This window comes from Hypanus sabinus, chromosome 4 (genome assembly GCF_030144855.1).
Source record: "Hypanus sabinus isolate sHypSab1 chromosome 4, sHypSab1.hap1, whole genome shotgun sequence".
Lineage (NCBI taxonomy): Eukaryota > Metazoa > Chordata > Chondrichthyes > Myliobatiformes > Dasyatidae > Hypanus > Hypanus sabinus.
In genome coordinates, this window is record NC_082709.1 from 147,427,154 (window position 1) to 147,441,060 (window position 13,907).

Genomic DNA, 13,907 nt, shown 5'->3' on the forward strand with positions numbered 1-13,907 from the left:
GCCTGGCACATCCAAGGGGCTGCCTGTATTCCCTGTCCATACCTGAAACAGAAGACATGAATATGTACATTCAAGAGTCACTGGCTGCAGGCATCATCCGGCTGTCTTCCTCCCCAGCTGGTGCCTGTTTTTTCTTCGTTGAAAAGAAGGATGGCTGCTTACATACGTGCATTGATTATGGGGCCTGCATGAAGTCACTGTTAAGAACCATTACCCTCTTCTGTTAATGACCTCAGCATTTGAACTACTGCAAGGAGCCTCAGATTTCATCAAGCTTAATCTCTGTAACGCCTACCATCTTGTCCGCATCTGCAAAGGGGACGAGTGGAAGACGGCCTTCAACACCACCACAGGTGAATCTGGTCATGCCATTTGGTCTCACCAATGCCCCTGCCGTCTTCCAAGCCCTGGTAAACGACTTTCTCAGGGGCGTGCTGAACCGATTTGTTTTTGTGAATCTCGACGACATTTTGATTTTTTTTCTAAATCCCTTGCTGAACACACAGGTCACATCCGCGGAGTTCTCCAGCACCTTCTGGAGAATCAGCTCTTTGTGAAGGCTGAGAAATGTGAGTTTCATTGCAATACCTGGGGTATGTAATTTCAGGCGGTTCCGTTCAGATAGACCAACAGAAGGTCAAGGCGGTGGTCGAATGGCCCCAGCCTTTGACTTGTTGGGAGTTGCAACGCTTCTTGGGCTTTGCTAACTTCTATTGCCGCTTCATCAGAAATTACAGTAAACTGGCTGCACCCCTCACTGCTCTTACCTCATCGGCTGTCAGATTCTCCTGGTCCCCTGCTGCTGAAAAAGCATTCTCTAACAGAAAAAAACATAGAAAACCTACAGCACAATACAGGCCCTTCAGCCCACAAAGTTGTGCTGAACATATCCCTACCTTAGAAATTACTAGACTTTCCTATAGCTCTCTATGTTTCTAAGCTCCATGTACCTATCCAGGAGTCTCTTAAAAGACCCTATCGTTTCCACCTCCACCACTGTTGCTGGCAGCCCATTCCACACACTCATCACTCTCTGAGTAAAAAACTTACCCCTGACATCTCCTCTGTACCTACTCCCCAGCACCTTAAACCTGTGTCCTCTTGTGGCAGCCATTTCAGCCCTGGGAAAAAGCCTCTCATCAATGCCTCTCATCATCTTATACACCTCAATCAGGTCACCTCTCATCCTCTGTCGCTCCAAGGAAAAAGGACTGAGTTCACTCAACCTATTCTCATAAGACATGCTCCCCAATCCAGGCAACATCCTTGTAAATCTCCTCTGCACCCTTTCTATGGTTTCCACATCCTTCCTGTAGTGAGGCGACCAGAACTGAGCACAGTACCCCAAGTAGTACCAGAGCCCTATATAGCTGCAACATTACCTCTCGGCTCCTAAATTCAATTCCATGATCGATGAAGACTAATACACTGTATGCCTTCTTAACCACAGAGCCAACCTGCGCAGCTGCTTTGAGCATCCTCTGGACGGACCCCAGGATCCCTCTAATTCTCCACACTGCCAAGAGTCTTACCATTAATACTATATTCTGCCATCATATTTGACCTACCAAAATGAACCACTTCACAGTTATCTATGTTGTACTCCATCTGCCACTTCTCAGTCCAGTTTTGCATCCTATCAATGTTCCGCTGAAACCTCTGACAGCCCTCCACACTATCCACAACACCCCCAACCTTTGTGTCATCAGCAAATTTACTAACCCATCCCTCCACTTCCTCATCCAGGTCATTTATAAAAATCATGAAGAGTAAGGGTCCCAGAACAAATCCCTGAGGCACAGCACTGGTCACTGACCTCCATGCAGAATATGACCCGTCTACAATCACTCTTTGCCTTCTGTGGGCAAGCCAGTTCTGGATCCACAAAGCAATTTTCCCTTGGATCCCATGCCTCCTTACTTTCTCAATAAGCCTTGCATGGGGTACCTTATCAAATGCCTTGCTGACATCCATATACACTACATCTACTGCTCTTCCTTCATCAATGTGTTTAGTCACATCCTCAAAAACTTCAATCAGTCTCGTACAACATGTCCTGCCTTTGACAAAGCCATGTCGACTACTCCTAGTCATATTATACCTCTCTAAGTGTTCATAAATCCTGCCTTTTAGGATCTTCTCCATCAACTTACCAACCTGACCTGAAGAAACATTTCACCTCTGCCCCCATCCTGATTCAACCTGACACCGACCGGCAGTTCATTGTGGAGGTGGACGAGTCGGACATTGGTGTAGGAGCTGTTCTCTCTCAGCACTCAGCCAAGAATAAGAAGCTACACCCCTGCACCTTCTTCTCTCACCTCCTTACTCCCACAGAGCGGAATTACGATGTCGGAAACCAGGAGCTGTTGGTTGTGAAGCTAGCTCTGGAGGAATGGAGGCATTGGTTGGAGGGAGCAAAAGTGCCATTGTTTGTCTGGACTGATCACAAGAATCTGGAATGGCCAAGCGTCTCAACTCCCGTCAAGCTCTGTTTTTCTCAAGATTCAATTTTACTCTGTCCTTCTGCCCCGGTTCCAAGGATGGAAAACCTGATGCCCTCTCCTGAAGATTTCCTTCCTCTGGTGCTCCTGAGGTACCAAATGTCATCTTCACTGCTCACTGTCTTGTGGGTGCAGTGCAATGGGACATTGAATCCATTATGCAAACTGCTCAACAGAGTGAGGAAGCCCCTAGTCAATGCTCCACTAACTGTGTTTATGTTCCCAGCTCTGTCCACTCACAGGTATTGCAGTGAGGTCATTGTTCCCGGTTATCCTGTCACCCCGGAACTAAGCGTACTCAGGCCTTCATCAGTCCATTGTTCTGGTGGCCCTCCATGGGAGATAACATCCGCAACTTTGTCTCAGCCTGCTCGGTCTGTGCTCAAGACAAGAACTCTAACCGGTCACCTACTGGTCTGTTACAAACCCTGTCTATCCCAAGAAACCCTGGTCCCACGTTACCCTGGATTTTGTTACTGGTCTTCCCCCATCAGATGGTAATACTACCATTCTCATAGTAGTTGATCATTTCTCCAAGTCTGTACACTTCATTCCTTTACCTAAACTCCCCTCTGCCAAAGGAACAGCCAAATTACTAGCACTGCATATTTTTAAATTACATGGTTTACCTGTAGATGTTGTGTCAGACAGGGGCCCTCAATTCACATCCAACTTCTGGAGGGCATTCTGTAATCTTCTGGGTGCTCCATGAGTTTGTCTTCAGGATTCCACCCACAGACCAATGGCTAGACCGGGCGGGCCAACCAACAGCTAGAGACTGTATTGCGGTGTCTGGTCTCCCAGAACCCCTCCACATTGGAGTCAGCAGCCACCCTGGGACAAGTACGCCATAAACTCTCATCCGTCCTCATCAACTGGTCTGTCCCCTATTGAGTGCCACCTTGGCTACCAACCTCCACTGTTTCCTGCCCAGGAGGAGGAGGTTGGCATTCTATCTGCCAAGGCATTCATCTGCCATTGTCAGCGGACCTGGAGGTGCACTCGCTCTGCCCTTCTGCGTGCCTCTACTAGGATCAAGCGTCAAGCTGACCACCATTGCTCCAAGGCCCCATGTTACTGCCAGGGACAGCGTGTGTGGCTTTCAACCCGAGACCTGCCTCTCATTGTGGATTCCTGCAAGCTCGCCTCCCCCGCTTCATTGTCCCCTTTCCCATTGCTGAAGTCATCAGCCCTGCTGCTGTTTGTCTCAAGCTTCCCTCCAGTCTCCGCCTCATTCATCCCACCTTCCGTGTGTCCTGCATCCTGTCCTCAAACCCCCCCTCCCCCACAGCTCATCAATGGGTCAGAGGCCTTCACGGTGCGTCAACTGCTGGACGTTTGTCGCTGGGGCCGTTGTTTTCTGTGGACTGGGAGGGCTATGGACCTGAGGAGAGGTGCTGGGACCCTGCCCATAAAATCTGGACCCCTTGCTCATCAGGGACTTTCATCGCCAGCACCCCAGCTCTACCTGCTGTGATGTCTGAAGAGGGAGGGGGTACTATCAGTACCTCTAGTTGAAGTTCGTCTTTTTGTGTGTTTTCCCCCTAGCCATCAGTCTGCAGTTTTGTATTGCCGTGTGCTCGTTTGTTTTCATGTCCCATGTGCTCCTGTCCCTGGTCCTGCTCTACTCCGGCCCCTGTATTACCGAGTACTCCAGCCTCACCTGTTTCTCATTATTATCTGTTTTGCTGCCACTTGTGTCTCATTGTGCTCCACCTATCATCTGCCTCTCTGTTTATTGCTCAGTGTATTTTAGTCCCGTGTTTTCACCTGTTTGTGCTAGTGAATTTTCCTGAGCCTTTCTAGCATTGGTAACTGTACTCTGTCTGCCTGAATACTGACTCTGCCTGTTTCCTGATTCTGGATTTCTCTGGTTGTTTTGATCTCTGCCTGAACTTTGATGCTGACTTTGTTTGTACCTTGGGATTTGTTGCTCAATCAATATCACTGTGTGGACAGTACTGGGTCTGAGATTGGATCCCTGCTCCAGCACCCTGACACATTCTTCAATGGAAAGCATGATGGAAGGTGGCCATGATTGTAGGAGGTTTGTCTCTTCATTCACATGCTTTCACCACAGAAATTCCCCTGAGGAATATCTTGGGTTGCCTTCTGATGTTAATCTGTGAATTTCCTTCCTTCATTAGATCAGATTTGCCCCCAATATGATGAACTGAGACCGAGTCTGAGGGCCAATTCCAAACTGCTTTGGGGATTTGGATCTCAGGACTCAGTTTGGTTTGGAATGCTGTGCTCATTTCTATTGTTTGCACAATTTGTTTTGTTTTCTTTCTCTGCGCATTGGTGGTTGGTCTTTATTTTTTAAAATTGGGTCTTTTTGGGTTTCTTGCTTTGCGGCTGCCTGTAAGCATATAAATCTCAAGGTTGTATAATTTATACATTCTTTGCTAATAAATGTACTTGAATTGAATCATTATTGATTGACAACGGAATGCAGTTCTTTTTTTCCACTTGGCTTTTCAAAATCCAAAGGTAGAAATAGGGTAGGGATAAAGTTTCTCAGAATTGAAAGTGGGGCTTGGCAAAATGGACTGTTTGGATGGGGATGTTAGCAGGTGTTTGAGTGGTAATGTCCTGCAAATAGAAAATTGGTAGAGTTGATGGACCTGGTAGAAATGGGTTGGCAGTACTGCACTAGGAATGACAAAAGTGAGGATTCAAAGGCACAGTGGAGTCAGAGATGCTGTGATAGGACTGGAAATTGCTTCTGCTGCACTTCCCTAGGACTGAATTGTTCATGAATAGGAAATCATTTTTTAACAATCCCAATTTATAGAGGAGCAGGGGCAGAGCAAACATAATATGGGAACTCCAAGGGCTCACAGCCATTTGCAGGATTATTTAAATAGTCACTGTGTGGGTGTTATGGATCTGTTCAGAAAATGAAAGATTTGGGTCATCCTAAAAGATTAGTTTTATTTGAAACATGTACATACAGTGAAATGTGCTATTTTCATCAAATCAGTGAGGATTGTGCCGGGGACAGCCCACAAGTATCAGCACGCTTCTGGCACCCACATAGAGTTACAATTAGTAAGTGGTTATACTAACTGTACATCTTTAGAATGTGGGAAGAAACTGGAACACCTGCAGAAACCCATGCAGTCACAGGGAGAACATACAAACTCCTTATTGACACTAACGGGAATTGAACCCTGATCGGAGATCACTGCTATTGTATATCGATTGTGCTAACAGTTGTCCCCTTAAGGGGTGTCGGGTCAAAATTCAAAGTACATAGAATGTATGTTACCACACACTGTAACTATATACAACCCTGAGATTTGCCTTCTTGCAGCAAAAAAGAAATGCAATAGAATGTTACAAAAAACTAGACAAAGACTAACAAACACCAATGTGCGCAAGAAGACAAACTGTGCAACTAAATAATACTGAGAACAGAAGCTGCAAAGAATCCTTGAAAGTGAGTCTGTAGATCATAGAATCATTCAGAGTAATGGTGAATAAGTTATCATTGGCAGTTCAAGAGCCTGATAGTTGTAGGGGAATAACTGTTCCTGAACAACCTGGTGGTGTGGGATGTAAGGCTTTGTATCTCCTACTCAATGGTGGTAGCATGAAGAGGTCATGGTCTCTAATTGTGGATGCTACTTCCTTGTTGCAGCACTCCATGTAAATGTCCTCCATGGGTGGGGAGGCTTCACCTGTGATAGATTAGGCTGTACCCATCACTTTCTGTAATCTTTTTCTGTTCCTGGGCATTGGTATTTTCATGCCAGGCCATGATGCTACCATTTTGCATCTATAATTTTCAGAAGTTTTTGGTGACATACCAATTCTACGCAAACTTTTAAGATTGTAGAGACACTGCTGTGCCTTCTTTGTGATGACACTAACATTGCTGGTCCCAGGACAGATACTCGGATATGTTAATGCCAAGAAACTCAAGTTACTGACACTCTCCACCTCCACTCTCCAATGAAGACTTTGTTTCCCTAATAAAGAATTAAGGAATATAATATGCAGTAGTCTGTGATCTTGGTGTAGTCTGGTTGATTGAACAGGCACCTGCAAGTAGAATGCAGATTGTTCTGAAAGGTCCTTGAGAACTGTGGTGGGAGTTTGTAGATCAAAGTGCAAGATAGATCTGGTGGCAGTGTCTAACAGTGTTGGGAAAGCCTCAGGCCTCAATGGCAATGGTGGGGTAGGGACCTGGGAAATGCACCTTTACTTTAGGCAGGCTACATTAGAGATTTTACCTGCACTCTTGTAAGTTAGCAGGACTAATCTTCCACTCTCCTCTATCACCCACACCAATGAATCTATCACACCCAATACTGCCTCCAACATATAATCAACGAGAAGTGATATTTACTATATTAACAATGTTGTAAAAGTGCAAATTGTTGCTGTTGCCCTTGCTAAATTCCAAAGCACCAGCCAGGAGCTGGTTGTAGATCAACTAAAACTAAACACACCATTTGTTGCTTTCATGCGATTGCCAATCTTTCCCAGTCTATCTGATTGCCAGAAGTCGAAAAAAGAAGCACCTTTTCACAGTCATGAGAAAAACACCAGCAATGGGTCTGTTGGAGGAAAGATCACTCCAGAAGGGTCAGGAGGGAGGGAGGAAGGAATGTAGCAATTGTGGGACTGTAGAAAAGCTACTCACTAACATAATAATCATCAGTAAAGTAATGTAGTATCAGTAGTAACATGAAACAGTTATCCATTAAACAACCCATGTGAAATGAGGTCATTTGGTTAGTGAGCAGAGGTAGCAGCAGCTTGGAACAGGCAAAATGCCTGATCTGAGTTCAGGAGGCATAAACTGTTCAGAAAGCTGCCATCCATAACACTAAAATGCAAATGAACACCTGACAGCCTTAGACTTGGACCTCGGTCACTAGAAGAGATTAACCAATCAGAAGAATAAAATGTAGGATAGCGGAAAAGTGTTTCAGCTAAGTGTGATAGGAAAAATAATGCGAAAGGCTTAACCAGAAATATTGCAAAGTGGTTAACTTTACAGTGATAGCATACCAAATAAATGACTTTGTATATGTTACATTAGAAAGAAGGTATTATGGGACATCCTCCAAAAGCATTTATGGATGTCCACTGACACCAAGCCATCCTTCATGAATAATGCTCAATGCAGTGATGCATAAGATTTCAACTTGCATTTATATATTTAGTAATGTTGCACTTCAAGTACAAGCAGCTTAAATTATAATATTTTAATTTAAATGAATGCAGCAGCTTTCAGCATGGAATCAGAAACACGAGAGACTGGAATTCTTGAAAGTAAATATAAATTTTAGTTGTGGATTAATTGATCTCTTGATCAAAGGATTGAAAACCAACTTTAAAAGGGAACATATTTAAAACTCTTGGTTTTTTTACCTTGCAATTCCAAAAACTTTTGATTCAGTGAGTACTACTCAGGTCTTCAGAGTTATGGAGGTTATGTGTTAAAGCACCACATTTGATAATCAGAAGTGATGTAAGCTCGTTTGATAGACTGACATCCCACCCAGCACTATAGAAATGAGATGCTGTTGTAGCTGTTGGGGTTGGGATGAAATGTTAAATTGAAATTATGTCCACCCCTCTTAAGGGGCATAAATGATTCATTCACCATGTGAGTTCTCTTCACATGGTGACATGGTGACTTGACATGGTCAAGTTAACAAATTTCATGACACATGACGGTGATAATAAGCCTGATTGATTCTGATATTTATCCTTAGACTGGCAACACTAAAGACAGAATATCTGACTATTATCTCATTGCTACTTTTGGGGCCTTGCTATTTACAAATTGGTTGCATGTTTCTGAATATCAAGATACTTCAGAAAGTACTTTATTTGGAGTTAAGTAGTTTAGCACTTTGGGTTTGTGAAATATTTTACATACTCTCCTGTTTAAAAACAAGTTCTGACTCATTTCAGTTGATGAATATTTAGCCAACTTCCAGGAAGAAGATTACAAGGAAAAATGCAAACATATGATCTAATATAATATGCTATTGTTCATAGGACATGTAGACAAATTTTGAAGGAATTTCAGCCAATGAGAAATTTCTTTAGCTCAAGGATGGTGAATCTGTGGAATTCATTGCCATGGACATTAAGTATATTTAAAGTGGGTTTGATTAGTAAAGGCATCAAATGTAGAGAGGGCAGGAAAATTGGGTTGAGTGTGAAATAGATCAGCCAAATTGAATGGGAGAGCAGATTTGATAGGCTGAATAGCCTAACTTTGCTCCTACCATATGTTTTATAGTCCTATGGTAAACCTTTCAGTTTGGGTTGTTGGTAAAATGGATTGTGATTGTAATCTATGGAAGGAGTGAATGTGACAGCCGAAATCATCTTTACTCCCATCAATCTAAGGAGTACTTTTTATATATTCTGGTTGTTCCTGTTGGATGATTGGAAATCTTTATCTTCAGTTACTTTCACAAATTCTGTTCCTTAGCTGCTGATTCCTTTGCTGTCATATCATCTGAATCTGAGCTTGACCTGGAGGTGAGATTCAGCCTGCTGGTTACATGCTCCCACTCGGACTATGCAGTACCACAGCAATGATGTGGCCTGAATCCAGCCCTTCCCCAACTCATTGCTGCTGAAACTCTTGTCCATGCTTTCATGACTTCTGGACAAATCCAAGGCACTCCACTCTGATCTTCCTTGCTTTCTTCTCCATAAAACTGAATTCATGTATTTCCTAATGATCGACTGTTGTTTCTAGATACCCCAAACTGTAAATATTCTCTCCTTGTTTTCTCTTTGATATCTGTAACCCCTCGCTCCCTGAAATCCTCACTAGATATCTGTGCTCCTCCAAATTTGGCCCTTTGTATATTTTGGAATTTAGTTAATCTGCCATTGGTGTCTTCAGGTGCCAAGGCTCTTATACCTGAAATTCTTTCCTATCCCTCTCCATCTCTACCTTCCTTTTTGTCTCTCTTTGATCAAACATTGGTCACCAATATCATCTGCTGCGTTTGGATGTCAGCTTTTGGATGGGAAAGAAACTAACCAATTGCTGTTGTTACTGGTGCTCAATGCGCGCAGGAATATACATAGGAGTAGCGAGCAAGTCTGCAGTGTCCGGTGCAGCAGGTAGAAATCCAGTCGTTAGACACCTGCCTTTCTTTTGATAATCCGTAGAAAACTATTCGTCATGTTTCATTATCCCTCCCCGTAAACAATTCTGCCTATTCGTCGCCGTAACAGGGGTTCTCTTCAACCTAATCCGCTTCTTATAATAAAACTGCTATCGACGCATCAGCAGTTTGTTATATTTGCAAAATACCTCTTTAACAACCTTCTTGGCAGGTAATTATGATTTCAGGTCTCACAACAACATCGCAGACAAATGACTATGCAAAGATTTTTTTTTTCTAAAGCTTTTTTGAGGCATTGTTCCCGCGAGCTCTAACTGAAGGATGGGAAACATCATACTAACGTTGATAAAATAAAACAGCACAGATCATTATTGCACACTTGCCAAACTGAGAACTCACAACTACTCTCAATCCGCTCTCTCTCGTACATCATGGCATGATAAGTGAGCTCAGTCTTTTGTCTCTGGGGAAATATGACGGAATTTTAAAAACAACCCTACACACACACACACACACACACACACACACACACACACACACACACACACACACACACACACACACACACACACACACACACACACACACACACACACACACACACACACACACAGACACGCATTTTATTCACAATATCCCATCAGATCACGGAGATCTATATTTAAAAAGAAGTTTCGAATGTTGTCTCTGTTTGGATGAGCTTTTGTTAAACTACTTTGAACACTTCCTCGCAATATGTCACTTTATGATTGTTTCTGTCGGTTGTATCATAGACATACTGGTGGATTTTACATTCTTGTAAGAGGCAGGATGAATGTTCCAGAGATTTGATAATAAAAAGACAAAATGCACTTTTATTTTTTTTATTGCCAAATGGCACCATTCAGGAATAGATATGAAAACTACCTTATAGAAACCAGCTCGTTATTTCAACCACAAAATATTCTGAACTAGGCAAAAAACACATTTAGAAACCCTGAAAAGACGAGAATCTTTGGATGTCAGTTTGATATGTCCTTTTTTTTGTTTGTTTTTTGTTTTTTACAAAATCCGCGCACTTCAGGGGTGCTAACCAGAGATCGGGCAGTCATTAGAAATTCAGTTTTTGGTTCAATTCACTAGGAGAAGATGGGCCCAGATTATTTTATAAACGTTTTAAGGGGTATACTAATCCGGGAAATAAATAGCTGGGAGTTGCTGCACAATCTGGGATTCTCCTCCTTTGCTTACCGTGTTCAAAACTGCGACACATTCTACCAAGAAAAATAAACATTTTATACAACAGCAACTGCCACGGACCTTAAACCATTTAAATTAAAGCATGAAGTGCGAGTGCTCGACTCTCCTAGAAACAACAACAAACTCATTGCACCAAATATTTAAATACAAGGGAGGGTGGAAATAAGACAAACGTAAAAAGCTCTACCTTTAGAAACAAGTGCGATATGGGAGGCAAAAAACATCACTGCTTTCAAACAGCAACCAAGCACGGCGAGAAAGAAATAACAGCTTACAGCTCTCCAACAGAAAGTGTAAACACTCGACTGTGAACAGATGGCACAAAAATAACAATTGACACACGTTTATATAAAAATAAATAAAAATAAAATAGAAATATACTAATTATCAATACGCACAATTATAAAAAATAAAATTAAATATAAATATACCGCACCGACTAACACACTTTAAGGTCACAAATAGAGTTTAAAGTTCCATTTGTTTTGGAAACGGTGGCACTTGACAACCTCCTCAAACATTTTTATTTTCAGTTTTAAATCCACAAACTTTACTTTTCTTTTCCGTTCTCCACTGTTTCTCTTTCTCTCTCTCCCTCCTCTCTCGCTGCCTAGACATCCAAGACATGATTTAGGTAAGAAATGTAGCAGATGGCCAGGCGAAGGATTTCGATTTTGGAGAGTTTTTTGTCGGGAGGCAGAGTTGGCAGCAGTTTGCGAAGTTCTGCGAATGCCACGTTGAAGGCCTCTACCCTAATGCGCTCCCGGGTTGCGTGGGCCGTGCGGTACTTGGCAGTGGCTCTCCGCCGGCGGCGTTTCTCTTCCCGGCTCAATGTCTGCTGGACCCCTCGCTTGCCTTCAGCATCATCCGGCTTGTCTCGCACACACCCTCCCCGAGCATCCGACAGCACCGACTCACTCTCGGAAGAGCTGGGGTTCAGGTCCAGGTCAGTTTGATCCGAGTTCAACATCCTGAGGAAACACGATCGGAACTGCAATATGAGCACGAAAACCTGAAGATGCAGAGAGGGGGGAAAAGCTTGAGATTCATCACAGTAATTGTCTCCAAAGAAAGGAAAATAAAAGTCCAACAGTGACAACAACGCAATAAAACTGCACGGAAATACTGTTCAAAGTGAATCAATCATTGATAGCAATCCACACAAATAGAAAAGCATTGAATTATAAGTCAGACCAGGCCATTTCAGGAAAAAAGTTAACCTAATAATGAGGATCTGGAATGTTTACTTGAATAAATTAAACAAACAGAACAGAAGAATACAATTAAATGTATGAATTCCGAAAAAGAAAATGTAAAAACGATAAGTTTGTCAAATTAATATCTGAATTTAATTTATCTGCTTCATTCTGTATATTTGGTGATACGAGATCCTGTTTTATTTTGCTTCTTACCTGCTGATATTATCAGTCTGTTTTAGTTTATTCTTGGTATTCACTTGTAATATCTAACAATCGTCGAATCCAGGTTGTACATCTTCCCTTTTCTTTCTTCTATTCTACCTATGCTCTTTCTTTCTCAGCTCTCTTTTTCTGTCTGTCTGTTTGTCTGTCTATCTATCTATCTATCTATCTATCTATCTATCTATCTATCTATCTATCTATCTATCTATCTATCTGATCACTACCTATATCTGTCTTTCTTTCTCTGGCTAGTTTAATATATGTTTAGCTGTATCAATCTAATCTAAGTTTACAGCTGTTTATATTTCCAGGGCTATTGATTCCTGCCTGTATGGTTATTACTCAAGGCCTGCAGGATGTTGTATTTGTAATGGATATTAAATGAGTTTATTAGAAAACCTTCTAGCAGATTAAGACAAAGGCTTTGTTCGCAGTATTCCTGAGATCTGACCAGCAGTAATCGATGTTTGCCCGTGTAGAATATTAATTTATTATTATTTCATTTGGAACCGAGCCGGGGTGAAAGGAGAGACAGACTCAGGCACCATCTGTCACCCGGAAAAGCAGACTGCAGGGACATCCTCACACCCAGGCACACACACACGCACACATACACACAATGTGCATCAAGACTAAAGTAAACTGGGCCAGAAGGAGAGAAGAAAAGATAATCGACTAAAATATTAACACTGTGAGGCACAGGCAGAACATAAACTGCGCCAGTATCCGATTGTTGTTGTACATGAATTAATACCACTACATTGTGTATATATAATGCCAGCAAAGAAAATGAATAACGTGAACTAAAATATAGGCACCAGCTAGACACAAAAGAGAAGGGGTTCAGTGAACATTTGAAGAAAAACTACAAGCTAAATCTCAAGGTGCACTAAAACTAAACCAAGAATGAGACGTTATTAATATGGGAAATATGCAGATATTATTTGAAATTGAAACAATTTTCATACACATGTCTGAATGCCTCTGGGATAGAAAGCCAGAACTAAGGGAAAATGATAGGAAAATAACAAAATGAACGAACGGAAATACAGGTTTCCCGTTAGAATGCATAAATACTTACAATTAACACCATAATCTTAACCTCATTACAACAACATTATAGCGGGGAAAGTTAATCAATGTTTTAAGAAGTTTGCGTTTCTATTTTTGCACACGCTATAATTGTTTACTTGATTTTTTTTCTCGCAAATAGTAGGCAACCGCGGAAATTTTTCTTGCGGAGTGTGTTTCAATATTCCCGAAATAATTAGTTTCTGTATCTGCAGAACAGAGGTCTAAAACCTTATTTTATGTCACAGAGATAGAAATCTTACCAACAAACGAGGAAACGCGAGGATCCAATGGAATGAAGCAAGATGGACTTAAAAAAAAACTGGATTCCAATCACTAGTAATTTTTTCTAGAGATCGTATCTTCGTCCTTTATCCACAAATCAACCCTGCAGATCCTTGCATTTTCTGTCGGTTCAAATCTCTGTTGGGAGGGACAGAAATTTAATAAAATGCCCTTTGAATCCTGGTTCCTAGTGGCAGGAGTTTGATAGAATGTCGTTCAAGTCTCTGATCGCAGCGATAAGAGTTTGATATAAAAAATGTCCTCTCGGT

The 13,907-nt window shown here is 42.1% G+C and overlaps 1 protein-coding gene and 1 long non-coding RNA gene across 3 annotated transcripts in view; one reads left to right on the forward strand and one right to left on the reverse strand.

Annotated features, from left to right (window-relative positions):
- LOC132393288 (uncharacterized) overlaps positions 1-13,907 on the forward strand; it is a 115,048-nt gene that overhangs the window by 19,758 nt on the left and 81,383 nt on the right. The window lies entirely within an intron of this gene.
- nhlh2 (nescient helix loop helix 2) lies at positions 9,912-13,722 on the reverse strand. The gene is made up of 2 exons (XM_059968327.1): positions 13,617-13,722; positions 9,912-11,873 (listed from the first exon to the last, which is right to left on the reverse strand). The coding sequence occupies exon 2, from the start codon at positions 11,829-11,831 to the stop codon at positions 11,472-11,474; it is 360 nt and encodes a 119-aa protein (XP_059824310.1). The 5' UTR covers positions 11,832-11,873; positions 13,617-13,722; the 3' UTR covers positions 9,912-11,471.

Coding starts and splice junctions, on each gene's coding strand:
- nhlh2 (XM_059968327.1), bottom strand. CDS start 11,831: ATGTTGAACTCGGATCAAACTGACCTGGACCTGAACCCCAGCTCTTCC.